General features: G+C 31.2%; 1 protein-coding gene across 4 annotated transcripts in view; it reads left to right on the top strand.

Moving 5' to 3' along the window:
• Positions 1–21,126, top strand: part of LOC113376775 (single-stranded DNA-binding protein 3) — a 134,993-nt gene that overhangs the window by 112,928 nt on the left and 939 nt on the right. The window contains exons 2-16 of one of the 4 annotated variants that reach the window (XM_026616828.1): positions 3,036–3,108; positions 3,361–3,422; positions 3,570–3,654; positions 10,787–10,828; positions 11,136–11,222; positions 11,946–12,044; positions 12,994–13,077; positions 13,310–13,358; positions 14,055–14,084; positions 15,336–15,532; positions 15,801–15,839; positions 15,939–15,999; positions 16,073–16,143; positions 16,415–16,615; positions 17,239–18,656. In XM_026616828.1, the coding sequence (XP_026472613.1) occupies positions 3,036–3,108; positions 3,361–3,422; positions 3,570–3,654; positions 10,787–10,828; positions 11,136–11,222; positions 11,946–12,044; positions 12,994–13,077; positions 13,310–13,358; positions 14,055–14,084; positions 15,336–15,532; positions 15,801–15,839; positions 15,939–15,999; positions 16,073–16,143; positions 16,415–16,615; positions 17,239–17,253 (1,195 nt within the window). In that variant the 3' untranslated portion in view covers positions 17,254–18,656. Of the gene's footprint in view, positions 1–3,035; positions 3,109–3,360; positions 3,423–3,569; positions 3,655–10,786; positions 10,829–11,135; positions 11,223–11,945; positions 12,045–12,993; positions 13,078–13,309; positions 13,359–14,054; positions 14,085–15,335; positions 15,533–15,800; positions 15,840–15,938; positions 16,000–16,072; positions 16,144–16,414; positions 16,616–17,238; positions 18,657–21,126 lie in introns of those variants that run through there. The other 3 variants (XM_026616826.1, XM_026616829.1, XM_026616827.1) reach the window with 3 other exon arrangements.

The raw sequence follows: 21,126 nt of genomic DNA, 5'->3' as shown, positions 1-21,126 counted from the left end.
ACTGTAAAATATATAGAAAGTAACTAATTCGCTTTCTTATTATATAAAAGATAATTGATTATATAATTTATCAATACCCAATATCGGTCTAATTCGGAACGTACGCATATGCACCATCCATGATAATGTGCGACGAAACGACCTGCGTCTGCTTCTGCTTCGACGTAAGTATTTTCGCATCAACGCATGGGTTCCTGTTTCCATGGCAGCGGCGGGCCGTGCGACCACGTGTGGCAGCGAACACGCCACGCCGTTCGTCTGCTCAACTTTTTGACAACTGGATAATGCACCGTGCTCCTCTCTCGCTCGTCTCTGTAGAGTTAGAGATAACACTGATAACGACGATTAAATAATATTGTCGCTCTGACATTGATTTTTCGCTCTTTTTTAACATTTATTCCTAGTAATAAACACCTAGAACATAGGTTCCCAAACTTTTTTTTTGCAAGTTTTTCATTTTCAATTCGTGGACCCTGCAATTTTTGACCTCCTGAAAGTTGGCAGTCTCCTGGGGGCTTATATAAACCACTTTAGGAAACATTGCCCTATATTTTTAAATACTCATACAATTATCGATTACCTTTCATTACTGGCGTAGCATTATTTTGATTTTGAATATAATTATTAATACTTACGGGACGGCACCGATTTCAAAACAATCTACTGTACCGGCTCTAAACTTGATTTCATTGTGTATGTTCTGAATCAGAGGTCCCGGGTTCGATACCCACTTCGAGCAGCCTGTTGTCAGGCAGCAGTGACAACGATTTTCACTTGGAAATATAGATAGCAATATGTTTCCAAGTGAAAATAGCCCTTACCCGGCATTACTGCACCAATAAGAGTCAGCCCTATTAGATTAATTCTAATAACAAAAATCATCAAATATGGATGAATTAATCATTGGGTTACCATCTAAAAATTACGAAGTAAGGAGAAGTTTGAGCCCAACAGCTCATAGGACGTAAGGTTCTGATTGCTGTTAAAAATTGTTCGATAAAAATTTGTGGTCATTGAAGGACATACATTTATAATATTAATTTATTTTTGATCATTTTATAAAGAATGGTGACGTTCAAAACAATTTTCAAAACACATAGCTGGTTGATTTTGGCATGTTTTACAATAAAATGTTGTTCGCCGCCTTTCCCTGGTGCTTTTCTGTCAGAACAGACAATACAATGCCTTTTTCTTTCTCTCGCATTTAGAATATGCCAGTGGTTAGTCAGTATATTTGTTCATTTTTGTGCTGCCATAATGGTTTGTTTTTTTTCTATTATATTGTCTAATAATTCATTTGCAAAATATAGAGTAAAATAATCTATTGGTTATCTTATATTGCTTGGTATTTGTAGTCGGGGTGTTTGTTGATGTATGTCAAACTCGATTATTGAAGGAGAATCGGTACATTCGCTAATGTCTTTCCACTCTTCATTCAATTTGTCGAGCTTCTTCTTCTTTTTGTTGGTTGGATAATATCATCACATTCATCACTATCTTCGGTGCGAATTTGTAATTGTAAAATTTGCATGTATGAATGTCTATTTGAAACTCATATTCACTACTACTTAATTCATAAAATTTACCAGTCATTTTGCCATATTTAAAAGCGCTCGGTCGTTTTAAATATTAAAAAAAGACTATATAGCAAGGAAAAAGGGTAAAAATACTACTAAAATAACTTAAAATTATTTTTAAAATACAACACTGTTTATCACTGCTATATGTAATTTATACAACTTTTCGATGCAAACTAAGTCATCATTGTTTATAAAATAGCCTGTGCCTCACAGAGTATGTTTGTCCACTCAGGTGGACAGCCGTCCCCAAAGAGTTAATTATTTCTGTTTATTTTTATTGTTTCTGTATTGTACAGTTCACTCTTATTATTTTGAAGGGCCAATTCTCTGATAAAATAGACCATAACACAGCAATGTTATGGCAACGCTATTATTCGCTCCTTACTTTATGTAAATCGGTAGTAAAAGCTGTCCAATGCTATATATTTAACGTGCGATCAGGCGTTTTACACATAAAACCTAACTTCACGTATGTGTTCATGACACGTTAGACAGATGCAGTTGTCATAACATTTTTTTTTTTGACATTACTACGGTCTGTTTTATCGGAGGCTTAGCCCCTTAGTTGTCTTGTCTATATATGATATATTTTTATTATTTGATTTTTTCTAATATTGATAATCTATTTTTTTTAAATCAATATAGAGGGCTATTTTTACTTGATCTATATTTTTAACTTTTTTTTTTATTATTATTTCCATATAGAATACAAACAGTCTATAGAAAGACGTTGAGTAATTTTGTCAATTCTACAATTGGTTTTAGAAGGTATCCGATGGTTTGTCTTTTACTTTATTAATATTATTTTATTTTACTAAATTTAATTCCAAAATATAACTAACTGTGAAAAAGGCTTACTACTGAGTAAACTTTATAATTTACATTTTACTCTCAAAATTACTTAAGGAGTATTTTGGCTGCAAAAAATGCTGATATTAGTTGAATACAAAAAATTTTTACCTTCAATTAATTCAATTTTTGTTCATGTCTTAATTTATAATTTATATTTTAAAAAACTTATTTTGTTGAAACGTTCTATTATTTATTACAGGTTATTGCAGTTGTTTCCAACCTTTTTGCACCGCGTTTCCTCGTTTCTTTAAAAAATAATTGTTGCATCCCCTTAATTTTTCTAACAATCCAACTTCTTAAAAAAAATATTGAACTGTTATAGTTTATTCAACATGCTAAAATTAAATATGTAATATTATGTAAAAATTCATAAAAAATAATTATTTGTTCGTTCATTTATTTGATATCATTAAATTAAAAAAAAATTCAATAATTTCAAAAATAGCGTTTTGGAAACGCCCCACAATTTGAAAACCACTGGGTTATTTTCTATTTTATTTACAGTAATAACAACATTGTTTAAAATTTGTTATATTGTATATTTATTAATAAAATATTAATTTTTCGAAATCTATTTTACTAATCAGTGTATTTCTCTTTCAGATTAGCCCTTTATGTTTACGAATACTTATTACACGTAGGAGCACAAAAAGCAGCACAAACATTCCTGTCAGAAGTAAGTAATTTAATAAATTAATTATTACAATACCTATCACACCTGATAAAGATTGCGGCTAATTGTCTTATCAAATTTACGTTTCAGATTTTGATAATTAAAAGTAATTTAAAATTTAAAAATTGTATACAATACGTGGAGTATTGATCTATCACGATTGATTTATTTGTAATTGTGCTCTATTTCTGTTCTGGTTTACAAAATTTCTTGCTCGATTTTTAAGATGTAACTAATTAATATACTTTATTTCAGATCCGATGGGAGAAAAATATAACGTTAGGCGAACCTCCTGGGTTTCTACATTCGTGGTGGTGGTGAGTAAATAATTTCTATAAATTTTTAATTTAAGTCAGAAATTACAATTATCTAACTCAACATTATTATATGAATGTATTAAATAATAAATTCATAAATATTATTATATCATATTATTATATTCATTAAAGATTGATCTGTTTAAGTGTATTTTGGGACCTGTACTGTGCGGCACCTGAGCGAAGGGATACATGTGAACATTCATCAGAAGCCAAAGCATTTCACGATTATGTAAGTTAAATTATCAATAATAAAATATTAGTTTTACACATAACTTAAGTTAGATCCGTATAGAACCAATATTTTCTTATACGTTTCCACATATGATTTTTCACATCATATGAAAGTCATATGAAAAAAATGGAGCAAAAGCTTAAGCACTAGCACGTATTACTTATACTATCAGTAATTACAGATTAATTAGTAATAACAATTGTTTGAGAACATAGACTATACGACGCATTCGGGAAAAAGTCTGTCTATATTGTGATACATACATATATTTGTATTTATAATTTTTTTAAATTTATAAATATAATTCTATTTTTCGTCCTTTCTTGTTCTACTCTTTGTATTGTATATAGTTGTAGTATTTAAATATTTTTCCAATTTTTGTAACTATTACAATTGCTGGATGACACACATCTAGTGTCGAAACGTATAAATATATATAAAATCACAATTTTTTTTATATCTTCATGATTTACTTCCCATAGCGTAAGTTATATAAATAGCAAAGAAATCATGATTTTTGTTGCATATCTTTACGTTCTAAAAGTTTCTGAACACTTTGCAATTCATAAGAAAAAAAATGTATGTGTATGTGTGTGTTTGTGTCGTATGCATGTGTGTATGTGCGAATACAAATTTTCGTCATTTGAGAGCACAGATCTACCGATTCGAGTGATTCTGAAAATAAATAATTCAAACAAATGTCCTCCACAAGTTCGACAGTGTGGTTCAACCGACTGGAATGGGTTCAAAAATTTCATCAAATTATTTCAAACATTTTCCAAATGATTTCAAAAAAATCTGAATTCAAAAAACGCAAAATTTTCAAAAAATGTATTTTTTTAAATTCTCAAAAAATTTTGAACATTCTCAATGCACAATGTCAATAGCCATGTTTTGGATTTAAATTGAACTCAGATTGCATGTTTTGCTACGCCGTGTAAAGTTATGCATTCGCATTCTGTATTTTAAATTATTACAGTAGTTTACGCCTGAAAAGTTCTGCAACGCCGGTTACATAATCGTTATCTCAAATATAGCCAGTGCGCTTATGCTTTCTTCACGCATTGAATTTATTAAATCTTAAATTGCACATTACTAAAAATAATCAAGCTTACGAAAACTATATCCAAATTCTATATTACTTCAATGTGCAAATGATGGATTTGAATTTTGCCGGTATGTTTTGCGATATAACGTTCGTATCCATACGAAGCCCCGAATTAAAGATAGATACGGTAGCCTTGAAGTTTCAATATTTTTAATCCAAAATAGAACACGTACCAACTACAGCCGTGTGTAGCCTGTGTGAAAATATTTAATCGCGATCGTTTATCGCTGACCAAATCTAATTTAATAAATAATAATAATGTGATGAATAACGATGTGTTCACATTTATGAGCTTGTTTATTTTAAATTATTTGAATGTTTGCTCCAACATTGTTTACTAATTTCAATGCAACTATTTAATTTTATTATGGGTGGCAAAAATTGAATGTGGCGCGAAAGTTGTAAGAGGTGCATTTCGCCTTTCGTTCTTGGCGAAGTGTTCGAGCTGCCCCACCATCGGCAGATGATGCTCGCCCTCATTTCACCTCGGAGCCACTTTGCTCCTGTCTCACTCGAGCGGGCTGTCGAGTAATTCATGGCGTGGAGTTGTACGTTATCAAGGCCACGTCTGTACTTATCTCTCGTGACCGAGTACAATTCGAATCAAAAGTTTGCCACTATCTTTCTGTCCTATTTCATTGCTAATATTTTACAAAAAACTTCCGATATTTACATATTATTTAAAAATCGGATGACCTTTCCTCAAACGCATTTTTTTTAAGGGCGCCATCGCTTTGTTAACTTCACGTAGGGTAAGTTATAATAATCACAAAAAAATCGAAAATAAAATTCTCGCAAATCTTTACGTTTCAAAGTTATTTGAACATTTTGGCATACCTTAGAAAAAATTGATGTATGTGTTTGTATATGGATCGAGATCACCGGTCAACCGATTTTAGTGATTTAAAAAGCATTGGATTCTTATCGATTGGGAGACGTGCTGATTAATTTTTGACAGAGGCAGGTCCATCCGTTTCGATGATACGTGCAAAATGTGCAAAAATTGCAATTCAGTTCTTAAGAGAACGGAGCATCCGATTTGAATGATTCAAAAAATATTTTATTTGTATTAGGGGAATTAGGAATTGATTAATTTTTTGGGGAGGTAGAGTAGATCTAACAGTTTCGGAGATTCAACAAGATAAGTAACTAGTTGTAAGTGGAATTCTGTCTTGAGGCAATTTTGGCATCGTGCTTTAAGATAAATTGCTGGAACTTCCCGTACCGTAACGAAATGTTCGAGGAATACTGAATGTTTTCAAATGGATTATTATAATAAAATCTGAAATATTTTCGATATACAAAAAACTAAAAAAAAAATGGAACAAATTTTTTTTTTAAAATCAATTATTTTGTTAAGACGAGCAAAAAGTTCTTTGAATCATTTAAATCGGACGCTTAGTTCTCTCAAAAACTGGCATTTGTTACATATTTAGCTCCGTATCTTCAAAATGGCTGGGCCTGCCTTTGCCAAAAATTAACAAACACTTCTCCCAATCATTACTAATTGAATGTTTTTTAGATCATTTAAATCGAATACTCCGTTCTCTCAAAAATTTGATTTTTATTTTCTGCACTCTTTGCTCCGTATCTCCGAAACGGCTGGACCTGCCTTTGCCTAAAACTAATCAACACATCTCCCTATCAATAGGAATCGAATGTTTTTTGAACCATTCAAATCGGTTGATCTGTGCGCCCTAAAACGTGACTGCAAATTTGTATCCATACATACATATATACACACACACACATCTGTTTTTTCTGAAGTATGCCAAAATGTTCAGAAACCTTCAAAACGTCGAGAAATGTAAAAATTTTCAATTCCGATTTTCGGCCCATTACAATAACTTACTCTACGGGAAGTTAAAAAAAAAGGCCAAAAATGACCATATGCAAATTATCAGATATGTTATAGAGATATCAATAAGTACAAATTTTGTTTACATTCTTATAGATTCCGTACCAATGCTTATCCATTAGACTGCATGTCGGTGCTTACGCATTCCGTCTCCAAAACAACTACGCGATTGATTTGAAAAAATGTTGATTGATTTGAAGATTTTAAATTTTTCAAAAAAGTCAAAATTTTTCAAAAAATTCAAAAATCTAATATTGTACAAAGTTCTTTTTTTTAATTTTGTTTTTCGGTATGGGAAGTTCAAGTAATTTGCCTTAAGGCACGATGCCATGCATTACTAGTTAAAATTTTTGTAGTTTTTCTTCAAACGCATGTATTGTCTTTTAAAGGGTGCCTTCGCTCTGTTTTTTATTTGGTTTGTATACAAACATATATATGCGTGTTCACCCTATATTTACGCATTTTAGTTTCGCACAAATCATTATTTTGGTGATTGTTTGTTATTAAATAGTGTTGGCTATTTTGACTTGATTTGCGTATGACATTCCGTCGATCGAACCATTCTGATACTCTTTCTTCTCTGGTGTTCTGGTGTTCTGGGGGTTATGCAGTTGAAATTGGTAACATACCGGTGACGGTGGCGGTGGCATAGTCGCATAGTCGGCGTCGCGCCGGTCGTTTTGTTTACACGTGTGTGTCAGACGTTGTCGGTGGTGTGCGCCGTACGCCTGCGCCAGTGTGCGTGTTTATTCGCCGTGGCGGTGGCGGGGAATGACATGTAGCTACCTTCGCGCTCCGCGTACCGAGCGGGACGGACGTATCGTTTATTCCTGCACGGCTCGTCACTTCACTTGTGCCTTGTGCGCCCGTGCGCCCGTGCGCCGTCGGACTGGACTGGTCCCGCGCGATCAATACCGAACGAACTCATCGCGCTAACCTCTACTCGTGCGGCGTGGCAACAGCGCCGCTCCACTATATACAATATTATGCTCTTCTATCCATCACGGTTTCTCAAGCGGTACACCATTCTTTTTTATTTCATTCTTTCATTTTTGCAACTAGTTCAATATTTTCATTTCAACAACATTCTCTTTTTATCAATTGAACAAATAAACTAGTGGGGTGGGTGGCATCGTGCCTTAAGGCAAATTGCTGGAACTTCCCGTACCGTAAAGAAATGTTCGAGGAACACTGAATGTTTTCAAATAGATTATTATAAATATTGTAACATTGTCTAATATTTATAAGAATTATATAAACTGAATTGCAAAGTTGAAATTATTTGTTCAAAGTATATTAGAACTATAGTCAGAATTAAAAATAAAATATGAATTATTTTCGATATACAAAAAATTAAAAAAAAAAAAAAAAAATGAGACAAAATTTTTTTTCCAAAATCTATTATTTTGTTCTTTGAATCAATTGAATCGGACGCTTAGTTTTCTCAAAAACTGCCATTTTTTGTACATTTAGCTCCGTATCTTCGAAATGGCTAAGCCTGCCTTTGCGAAAAACTAATAACCACTTCTCCCAATCATTACTAATTGAATGTTTTTTACATCATTCAAATCGGATGCTCCGTTCTCTCAAAAACTCGATTTCTATTTTCTGCACTCTTTGCTCTTTATCTCCGTAACTGCTGGACCTGCCTTTGCCAAAAACTAATCGGCACATCTCCTTATCAATAAGAATCGAATGTTTTTTGAACCATTCAAATCGGTTAATCCGTACGCCCGAAAACGTGGGCGAAAAATTGTATCCATACATACATACACACACACACATCCATTTTTTCTGAAGTATGCCAAAATGTTCAGAAACCTTCAAAACGTCGAGAAATGTAAAAATTTTCAATTCCGATTTTCGACCCATTACAATAACTTACCCTACGGGAAGTTAATGTTTTCCTATTTGTTCAATAACATTCTGATTTATGATTTACTTTTTTTAACACGTTAATCGCCATGTCAGTTATATGTATCTGACGCTAAGAAGTCCTACATGAGCCATGTCTGACATACGCGGTTTTATTTAGGGAGAAACTGCTGGTGCATGGCATCGTACATAAAGGCAATTTGCTGTAACTTTCCATACCGAAAATTTTAATTTTTTTTTGAAAACTCTTTTTTTTTTAAAAAAAAACATCCTTTTTTTATATTTTGTTCGAATTTTTTTGAATATTTCGAACTTTTTTTAAACCCGTATCAGAGACGATCAAAGCTCGTAAGCGTATAAATTAAAAGTTTATATTTTTTTTTTGATAATTTTGAATTTTTTCAAAGCGATTGCGATGCGTAGCGGTTTTAGAAGCGACGCATAAGCGCCGTGTTGCAGCCTAACGGGTAAAAAATATAAATCTTGCTACGGAACCCATAGAAAAAGAAATAATTATTTTTAAATTATTTATAAAATTTCTTATAATTTGTGTGCATATATCAAATGATCTATTTTTGACTACCAAAAATAGTATTTCTTTGAATACACTCAACTTTTATGGATCGCCAAAACCGTTGGACCTACCTACTCAAAAACTAACCAGCACCTCTTCCCGTCAAAACGAATCTTTTGAATCATTCAAATCGGTTGACCCGTTCTCGCAAAATTGTATCCAAACATGCACACATCCATACTACATACACACATCACACGCACATCATTTTTTTCTATGTTATGCTAAAATGCTCAGGGTGCCTTGAAACGTAAATATATATAGAAATATAAATTTTCGAATTTATTGCGGTTACTATAACTTACCTTACGGTAAGTTAATAACATGGGCCTGTTATTAAATTATATAAATTTATAAACAACATAGTTAATGAATTTGTTTATATATAGTGCTTGTTATAGAATTTATAAATTTTGCACACTTTGAAATATGGCCATATAATATAATGTTATGTAAATGTATATGTAATACGTATAGATATTTTGTATGATCTCCCATACTAGATACTTCTGCCTACCTGACATATAAAAAATTACTCATAATTAAAAATTAAAAAAATCTCAATAAAATACAGCAGTATTCGGAAAGAAATATAATTTGCAAATAATAGAATTTAGTAATTTTGTAAACTAATAGTTTGAAAATGCATAATGGTTTTAGATTTAAATTGAATATTTGAAAAATTAGATATTAGCTTACGAAGTTGCAAACAAATGTCGAAGATTATACAAGAATTTGTTTATTATTATTATATAGTGATCTTTTACATCTGCCCTGATATTGGCAACAAGTAAAACAGTAAGGGAAAAAATGACTTAAAAAATACAAAAATCTTCTGACCGTTGTCAGAGATGTTGGAAATTGACTTAAATTAATGTAACATCAATTTCTTCTTTAATTTTGCCCCGCAGTTCTCTAGCAACTGGGTTTGGATAATCCTCGATGCAGCTTTTACAATTTTTTGAATATGTTCGTATTTCATGATGGTGTTTATTGTATCTATGTCGGCGTTTTTATATATTAACCACTACGGTACTTTGGAGCATTTAAAATTTCTTTAAGTAATTAATTTTGTTATATTTGAATTTTGAATATTTGAAGAACACAAGAAGTAGATAAATTGCGACATAACGCATGTCCAAAAATCAATTTTTTTTAACTACTTGCTTGCATTATCTCAATAGACAATAAAAGTTAGGTATACTCCATACGGTGTTATCTGTGCTGTAAAAGTAGGAAGAATCCACTGCGCGAATGAATTCGATCTCTATTTGTTACTGTTGGCGCCTATATCTCAATGTCGCTAGGCTAATAGCTTGGATGTCTGAACCTGTCGCATCGCGATCTATAATTATTTTTCTACTAATATTTATATACTTTGAAAATGTCTTATTTTTTTAAATTTTATCATACATCAATCTTCTGTATTTACTGGTGCTGAAAGATCTCGATAATAGTTCAGTACACTAAAGTGAAATATTTAAATGATTTACGGATTTGGACTGCTCAGCCTTGACCGTATCGTATGATTGCTTCATACGCACATTTCGCGTCGAATTGAAATAACTACGGAATATTAGAAAGTAGAGCAATATATTCGTAAAACAAGTGATAGGTAGTGGCACATAAGAAAATAGTTTTCGCATGCATTAGCTTGGTATAACTTAATGACATCAATAATGATCTTCTGTTTAATCAATTTATTTTATTTCAGGGTTTTGTCAACTCCGGGTATGGCGTTAACGGCATTGCACATGTAAGTATCAGTCATAATTACATCATTGATAACTCTAAGCTCTATTGTTCAATTTACACATAAAAAATCTAAATAAAGCAATTAACAAAATAAAAAGTACGGAGAAAAGTGATAGCAATACACATGTAACACATATTGCTTGATAATTATTTTATAATGAGACCTAGTTTATAACTTGAGCTTTAAATTTAAAGCTACCTTGATTTTTGAAAATGCATGTGATGAATCTAATACTCATGAATCTACTTTTTTTTATTATATCATTTATGTTTGTAAATCATGTTACATGAAAATTTTTCTTTTACAGAATGCGGGTCCTGCGCAAAGTCCGTTGGGCCAAATACCCCCTAACGATGGCATGCCGGGAGGTCCAATGCCACCAGGTTTCTTTCCAGTGAGTTGCTCCATAAGTTCTCGTTCAATTCATAAATTTTTGTCATTTTTGTTTATAATTTACATGAGTCTCGCTTGAAGCACACACATGCATGTCGCCAAACCTAGAAAAACAAAACGGCCACTTTCTCGTTTCATAGCCATTTGCTTGTCTCCTGTGTATAATATGTTCCTTCAATGTTTTCATAGTATGTGATTCATATACTTTATGTTGTCAGTTGTGTATTGTACGTAATTTTGTTTCAGGCACCTAAAGCACAATTTCCTTCATCGCATAAAAATTTCAACTAATTTCATCATCCAAAAAAATCTAGCAATCCTTAAATGAATATACTTTCTTCTTTAGTATTGTCATGTTTTGATTTGTTTTATTCCTTCATGGCTTCGAATGGATTCATGGTTTAGGGGTGATATAGACCTAAATCATATTTGAGAAATTCATTCACGTATCTGCATGTAGTATGAAAGCTCGCGTTCATACACACAACACACAAGGTTTGGTGGTGTGACTGATTCCATAGTAATCCTTATTCTGGCTTACAAATCTTACCCTGATGATCGGTCTCCGGAAGACATTATATGTACTTGGTGCATTCTAAATTAGCGAAAAAATCGCGTCGTTTGGTCTTCTGACGTTATGTGTGTGTTTTTTGTGGACCGTTTTCACTGCTTCTGTTTGTTTTTGTGAATGCTTTGAATGTTATGTCGTTGTATGTTGTTTCAGAATTCCACAATGAGGCCATCACCGCCCACACATCCATCTAGCCAGCCTTCTCCGCACCCCCAAGCCCCGCCTTCTCATAGTCAAATGATGCCTGGTCAGGTCAGTACTGTAGGCCGGGCACCAGCCAAAAGCACTCGCAAATGCTTCACATCTCATGCACGCACCACATGCACACATCATTCATTTTCTTATTGCATCGGATAAGAGATATTGCATGCAGTTTATAGATTTTGCTTAACATCACTTCTTACCAACAGCATTTTGGTTAAAACATTGGGCAAAGCGCTTCGGGCACTTTGATGACAGAAAAGTAGTTGGTAAGAAGTCATGACGATAGAGAATGTTCAGTCTAGTAGAAAAAGTACAAGTAGTGCTGTTGCTACTAAAGCTTGTGAATTATATAAAAATTATGAGTATAAATATAAATCACTTGCTTCACTCGTCTGATTTAACACTTGAAACTCAATAACAGGTCTATTGGATTGAAATATGATTTTTTGGACAATCAAACCTGTAAATGAACATCAGAAATTTTTGTATAAAGGTAAGTAGCTTTGCAAATTCTTGCACAAAATCCTTTGAAATTGCATCATTAAAATGCAATAAGTTACAGTAAAACTCCGATGCAATATGAAATCTCCAGTTTTGCTATGAGTGCATGTATATTAAAGATTGGATATTAAAAATGTTTTAACATGTTTGTTGCTTAATAATAATAACTTCCACATGAAATAGCAAATTTTGAATTCATGGATCAATTTCAATCTATTGATCTGCTGTACTATTTGCCACAAACATGTTAAATAATTGATATTCTAATTTTTAGTCTGTGGTCATTGTCGTGTGGTGTTGAATTCTTTTTAACCACTTATTTATCTGCTGCCATGCATATATCCTCTGTGATTTATTTAAATAAATTTAAATACAGAGAATTTTTATAGCTTATATTGCTTGTTGTACAAAAGCATTAACTTAACTTTTTGAAAATCAAATTTATATATATGTGCATCATGTTGTGCCCAGAACATTTTATTTTACCCTGTTGCAGACGTTTATGGGAGGTCCCAGGTATCCTGCGGGTCCTAGGCCTGGTGTGAGGATGCCTCAAGGAATTGGAAATGATTTTAATGGAGTAAGTTGATATATTTTTAGCTTGATTGTCTAGTTGGTGGCAATGAGGTAGAATCAAAACTTCAATTGTATAATCATTAAATGCCAGATTTTTAATGAAAATATTATCCTACGTTTTATCCCACTTTGAAGTAAAACATCTTGCTAATTATTAAACAGAAAATTGTTTAACATAATCTATAGTGTTAAGCGTATGTTGAATCTGTATATTTACTATATTATTCTATTTTTAGCCTCCTGGACAACCTATGATGCCTAATAGCATGGATCCCACGCGGCAAGGTAATATTTCAAGTTTTTTATTTGATAAATTAAAATTGCTCGGCTTGAAAAATCGGTTTTGCTACAATGTGCATTATTTTGAATCTTTTCAAATTTAATAGTGTGTGTGACTATGAAGTATATTTTTAGGTTGCTAAATACACATTTGTGCAGGTTTTGAGACATTCAAGGTGACGTTTGTTATTGTTAATTTATTAACATTTTGTTAAATAACAAACTATACGAATTTCTTTATGAGGTGTATTGCATTTTTTATATTTAGATCAATGCACTTATGTTTCAAATGACTTGTAGTTTTGATTAATCATCCAACTTTGAACGACGTAATGTGTTTTCAAATTTACAATTATTCAATATTATCTGATGCTTGCCTGATTTATAAAAAGTACAATTTTTATCATTGATTTATTTCTGGCAGTCAGTCTTGTTGACGTTTTATTGATTCAAGTTTATATTACGGTAAGCTATAGTTGAATTGATTTATACCAACAACTCACTTTTTGGACCCCATATTCTTGATGTATGTGAAATAGCAATTTATGACAGCTCAATGTATGAAAGAAGTATCGGACAACTAAATCAAAATTCTGAAAATGGAGAACCGAAAATAAACTCTTTGCTTATGCCCTATTTAATTATAATATATGAGCATGCTAAACAACAGTAAAATAACATTATCATGATATTTTTTCTCAGGTGAAGCAGGTGATTTTGTAGGTTGGCAAGGTAGGCAAATCATACAAAACACTTTATACATATATAATACATATTTTATGTATGTGGATGGAACCCTGCAAAATCCTGCTATTAACCGCTTTATATAAACTCCCACATTGTTTATTTATAAGCACCTGTATACTTTGATGTTTTTTTATTTTTTGATATTATGTATGTGCTTCTAGGTATATTTATTTGACTCATAGATGTTTTATGTAAGATGATTTATTAATTGCAATCACTTGCATTTTTTATTTACTTATACACATTCAATGCTTTGAGTTTAGTTTTATAAGATCCATCTTGCTTGCATCTATAAGTCTGTTTGGGAAACCAGTAATATCATGCATCATACTGAATAGGCCATATGAATATTTTCATTTTTATATATATTTATATATTGATTATTGTTTACATTGCAAATGTATTACTATTACTCATTTACATTTGCATTGTTTCTTACTCATATGATTTTGCTTAATTTTAGGTATCATTTTAGCATCCTCTGCCATGTAAATAATTTTGTTAATTGCTTCTGCTTATTTTGGTACTGAATGTTGTGTTTGTGTATTTGTATGTTTGATAATTAATATTTGGTACGGTTGTTTTTAGTTTGTTGATCACTAACTGGTGTATACGACGAGTTAATCTGGTTTTCAATCATAGGACAGGAAAAAGTTTCTGAAAGTCGAAATATTCTTCGAATTGGTGCAATTCTTGTAGATTCTTAGCCTTACATATATATTATATATATAGGGCGGGTCAAATTGTATTGGGCCGAAAAAATTACCAAATTTCTAGACTAGAAAATATGATTTTTCTTGTATATTGTATTTAGACATATGGAAAAAACTTTGATGAAAATTTCGCTGGTTTGAAATTGACTTCTTTGCTATAGTTTCCTGAAATGACTCACAGAATTGACCTACTCTAATTTATATATATATTGATTCTAAAGATCTCTGAATGCAGGCACTATTTGATTCCAAAATTATTTTAGAAGAATCTTTATTTGATGTGACAATCAGTTATACTAAGTGAATAGTATTCAAGTTTTTTTTTTGCGATAGCTCTTGTGCAAATTACAAACAACCAATCATTAGTAGCTTTTAATAGAATACTATATTTAAGACTAATTTAAACTTTGACTTTTTATATAACTTAGTATAATTTTAAAAATTGAAAACTTGTTTATCATTGATAAATTTGATGTTATTTTTATGAGTATGAATTTTTTTTTAAATACTATGATTTCTTTAGGTCCTCCTGGAATGAACCCAATGAATCCGAGAATGAATCCTCCCCGAGGTCCAGGTATGGGTCCCATGGGTCCTGGTTCTTACGGCCCAGGAATGCGTGGACCACCTCCAAACAGTAGCTTAGGTCCAGGTGGCCCAGGAATGCCTCCCATGGGAATGGCAGGCGGCAGACCTCAGTGGCAACCCAACACATCAACGGTATATAACTACATTAAGAATATAGCATTTTTTGCAAACAATTTCATTTTTTTAAGACTCATGTTGTTGTAGAGGTTCTAATTAGTATGAAGTAATGTGAAATCAGTGCCTGAAATCAACTTTTATTTAAATAGAACAATGTACATATTGTTTGACTTCTGTTAAAATCTGTCTTTTACTATTTAAATTGTTTTCTGCATCTTTTCTGGTCAATACAGCAAATTGTATTTGAAATTAAATTTATTAATTTCCAAAAATTTATATTTAGCCTATGAACTACTCCTCTTCATCACCTGGAAATTACGGGGTAAGTAATCTAGTTCTTTTTGTAACTTATTTGCACTTAATGTTCACCATTTTCAATCAAAATAGTAGAAATGATCATCTAATAGTAACATATTTTTAGGGACCCCCTGGTTCAACAGGGCCACCCGGTCCTGGTACACCTATAATGCCTAGTCCGCAGGGTGAGTTTTAATTTTTATTCTTTATTAAATAATTTAACAATAAATTCCTTAATTGACTAAACTGCTTTTGCAGATTCTTCCAATTCGGGTGGTGAAAATATGTACACGTTAATGAAAACAGTTCCTGGAGGAAATATGCCTGGGGTTAGTATCAATTTTATTTTTATTTTACTTTTCACTGAGGCGGTATTTTCCATTAATATTATCCAATCATTATCAATAAAAATTTATTTCAAATTTAAACATCGCATTTCTTAATAACAAATAAGAATTCTCAATCGAGTGATGTATTTTGAAGAAAATGTTTACACGAAGTTCATGCAGCTTGCCTTAATGCAAAATAGCACTTTCCAGTTACAACTAGTTTATATTTTCACTGAGATATTAAATTCAAACTTATTTCCATTATCCTTAGGACTTTCCAATGGGCGGTGGTCCTGATGGTGGTCCCATGGGACCAATGGGGCCAAACACAATGGGACCAGTGTTGAATGGTGACGGATTAGATGGAATGAAAAATTCACCCGCAAATGGAGGCCCCAGCACTCCACGTGAAGATTCAGGGAGTGGAATGGGAGATTACAATTTAACAGGATTTGGGGGCCAAGGTGAAAATGTGAGTATCACTGACATTCTGACAGGGTTAGTGTGATTTAAATTGAACTGAACATAAATATGTCACATTCTATGTTTCTGCTTGCCTTTGCCACGTTTTTTCTATTATTATTATTGAATTTCTAATGTTTGGCTATCCAAATATTAAATATGTTTGTGACACTCAATGTTGTTTATTAGAAGAAATTTGTATAACCGAGCGATAAGAATTAATCAAAATATTTGTATGTGAATAATTTGGGTGATTATTTGTTGTATGATATCGATATTTTGTTCTCTGTGTGAAATGTGTTAATTAGGAATATATTACATGAATTTGAGTAGACAATTGCACTCTATGTATAAAAGCTGCATAGTACAACTTAGGTGTTTTAGCATATGTGTTTTTATTAGTCTCTTACTTTTAATGTTATGCATAGTTTGTGCATAATGAGCCACGATTTTCAATTGTATTATTTATTTTATACGCTCAATCAATTAACAGTAAAATTGTAGACAATTTTTACTATAATAATGTGTTCTGAGCAATTAATTATACTTGTGCAATTATGTAAGTCTTTGAAATGAATTTATGTTATGTCTAGCGGCTTAAGTACTATTAAAATAAATTTATCATATCATTAGATGTGGACTATTTAATCAGCCATAGACTCTTGAAGCACATCGCAAGCAATGAACCATTGTAGCTGCTTGGATATCGTCCTAATGAATATATTAGGATAACACTATAGAAATAGATTTTGCAATATCGGACATTGCTAATTATATTGTCAGTGTATTGTGTTACTATCTTGCCCTAATGTTTACTGACAACACATTCACACTGTTATAGGCACGAATAACTTACTTCGCACATTATTTTCATAGTTTGTGACTTTTTTCTAAATTCAAAATTTTTGAATAGGTTTTCAATAGTTTTATTTTAACAATATTTTTGGTTTTCAATTAGGCATATTATACTAAAATTTAAAAATTATTTCTTGATGTGCTTACATGTATGTTTATCTGTAATTTATGCATTTGTATATATGACTGAAATTTCTACATATATGCAAAGATGCATACATGCTAATGCACATGCACACGTATGCACATGCACTTATATAAAATTATGCATGCCTATAGTATTTTACAGACGAGTACACCCATACCTCACTTTGCGTCGTGATAATAAAAAAAAAAGCAAAAGATCAAGACCGAAGATAGTTTTCATAATTACAGAAATATAATTTTTGTTAAATAATTGTCTCTAAATATACTATTTAATTAAAAATCATAGTAGTTTGATGAATTCACAATGGCTGTAGTCCCAAGTTAGCAAACCCTTGCAAAAATTGATCCAAAGTTTGCTGTACAGCTTTTTTCAATATGAAATATTTTTGTAGTGATTTTTTTTGTAGCTACTTTCTGGGACATTTTAAAACCTTCCGCTGTTAGGATGTTTTTACTTAAAAAGAATCTCCATAGTTGTGTCAATTAAATAAGATTTGTTCTGATATTCAATAGTTCTATTGACTGTTGACCCAATAATCTTCATTTGCAAATTGCAATCATAGTTCTTTATTAGAGAATTTTTAGTTCATCAAGCTTAGCAATTTATTTATGTCAGTTGATGCAAAAAAAAATAGAAGATATATACATAGGGTATCCCAGAGCTCAATATCATTTACAATCGATACTGCCACCTTGTTTCAGCTTCACATTAAGTTTTTGTATATATAAGGCATCTTCAAAAATCTAACAACACTTGTAAAAATTACTCCTAAGCCTGAAAAAAAAACGCAAAACAAATCGACGTAAAGCGAGGTATGGGTGTGTACATAGTGATATTTAAAAAAAATCTGTTTCTTTTCTTTTTGTCTAATCTTTGAACATCACAATGATGTTTATTGATGCAAAATAGTTGCAATACATATTCATAATAAATCGAGTTGTTTTTATTAGTATGCAAACTATGATCCAAATAAAAATTTGATTTATTCTCTTTTTCAAATTTGTTGATGTAAAAATCAGTCAGTAGAAAAAATCTGCGACAAATAAATACCCACTAAAGTGGTGTTTATGTTATGTTCTTTTAAAATCCCGTCTGTTGTTTTATTAAGTTCACTATGTAAACTAATTTGTATGTTTTTTATGTGTATATTTAGGAAATATGCATTATTTTCCTCATGTGCATGTGTGTTTATTACCTCTGCGAGCAAATTGTTACACATAACGTAGGATTATTTCTTTTATAATCAATGTGGCTAAATACTTTCTCTATGTTTGAATTATTTTCTATTCTCATACAAACTAACTATAATTGATTGATAACTATAAATACATCATTGCCTATAACACACTGTCCGTTGTAACACATTCAATAACATAATATTGATAATGAATTTAATGGTACGTTTATAAAATGATTAGATAAATAATAACTTCTACTAAAAAGTTTTTCTACTATGTGACCCAGTGTTTTAAATGAACTGAAGTTTCAACAACTGTTATTTAGAGAATTATGAAAGATTTTGATTTGTTTGAAGATTGTTTATTGAATTTTGATGATTCTATTTAATTTAAAACTAGTTTAATTTAATACCAGTTGATTAGAATTAAGCGTTAGTCTACTAGTTGTGAAACAATAGAAACTAAATTACTATGTGGTTGTGATGTAATTAAGATGTCTGAACATCACTGTGTATTATATATGTCCTAAGTGTTCTCTAGAATTTTAAATCTGAATTAACTAAGGAGTCATATTTAAATTGTATAGATAGTTCTAGAAACCGCCATAAAGTTTTGCCAGAAAATTGGAGCACATGTACATATTGCATGATAATCTTTAATTTTCTTCCAGTACTCGAAAAGTAATCTATTCTTAGTTTTTTCGTGATAGATGAATATTGAAGAAGGTACAATGTACTGTTTAAATTAGTTAATTAATAATATAGTTATAAATATATTTGTTTATAAGAATATATGCAAGTGTAGCGTCTGATATTGATCAGATGCAGTGTACGCGATTTTTAAAACTTTTTTTTTAAATTGGTAAATAGTTGAATGCTTTCTTTGAACTATATGAAATATTCTCAAACGAATTCGCATGTTGTATAGAAACTGGCAAATGATATCAAATTAGTTGCTCTGCCATCAGATAAACTGCTATCTACCTCTGCCTGATCTTGCCCGATCTTTTTACCACCTATTCCTGCTTATGTCATCTGTTCTTTAGTTGATTTTGCATGAACAAAAAACAGTGATTTTATTTTTTCATTATAATTACACTTACTAATTTTGTTTTATTGTACAGCTTGATTTTTTTAATGTTATAGTTTTTGGTAAATTGTTCAAAACAAAGAGTACAAACATTACAACTTATGTATTTTGTTACTTCTGTTCAATAAATAATAGTTGTTTATAAAATATTTGTTATTATTTCAAGTACATTAATTTTTTTTTAAATCGTGCTTTTCCATCTGTCTTTTTATCTTGGATAAATGATTTTTGGCAATGAGTCGATGTCAAACTGAATATAGAACACAATAGGTTTTCATGTAAATTGGTGGTAGTGCTTGATTGTTATATGTTCAAAATATTCCTAGATTATATATGCATATGTGGCAAGATAATACTATGCAGTACAATTTTGTGCTTAAATAGAGAATATAATGTTAGAATAACATATCTCAATCAAAATTGTACAGATATGGTTCATAATTAAATGTATTAGTTTTATAATAATGTAACATTTTAAAGACATACATATGAACATTGTAATTGTCAAATCTATGTACTTACAACATTGGCATATAGTGATTTAAAGTAATTTTGGTTTGCCGTCGCATACATTGATGCGTGTGTAAAAGACTAAAATATTACTTTTTACCAAGTACAATTGAATTCATGTAATATAAAAAAACACGTACTAAAATGTAAATGAATATACTTGGCTCATTATATTAATTATTAAAAATTGGCACTTGTTTGAAACAAATATTTATTAAGCTTATATTGAGTCTGCATGTTTTGTAAATCGTGTTAAGTTTGATCGTAGATATTATTAATATTCAGATGTAAAGCGTTTGCCAAAGTATTTGCCAGGGCTGAGTTTTAATCTTATATTTAACGTATTTTTTCATATTGTACTTAATAATTCTAATATAATATTCGAACAATCATTGATGAAATACAGTAAAAGTTTCTTAATCTCGGGTAAATTAATTAAATATAGAAACCGTGAATATGAAATGGCATTTTATATAGAATTATAGGGGATACGTTTTTAGTTGACAAAACAAAATAAAAATATCATTTAAGTAATTGAACATTTTAATGAATTAACTTTAGGCTTAGGCGATGGTTCGGAGAACTTCAAGGACCACCTCAGGTTTACTCTTTTGAAATCTTGATCGGTGATAGAGCTGATAGTTGGAACGAACACGTTAAAATATTATAGACTTATGAAAAGTGGTTTAATTATGAAATTAAAGTTTTAAATCTCGGTAAATTTTGAAGCGAATATAGGAA

This window comes from Ctenocephalides felis, unplaced genomic scaffold (assembly GCF_003426905.1).
Source record: "Ctenocephalides felis isolate EL2017-DRISC unplaced genomic scaffold, ASM342690v1 CF-g0.4_SCAFFOLD_01886, whole genome shotgun sequence".
NCBI classification, from domain to species: Eukaryota; Metazoa; Arthropoda; class Insecta; order Siphonaptera; family Pulicidae; genus Ctenocephalides; species Ctenocephalides felis.
This window is presented reverse-complemented; position numbering and strand designations above follow the sequence as displayed.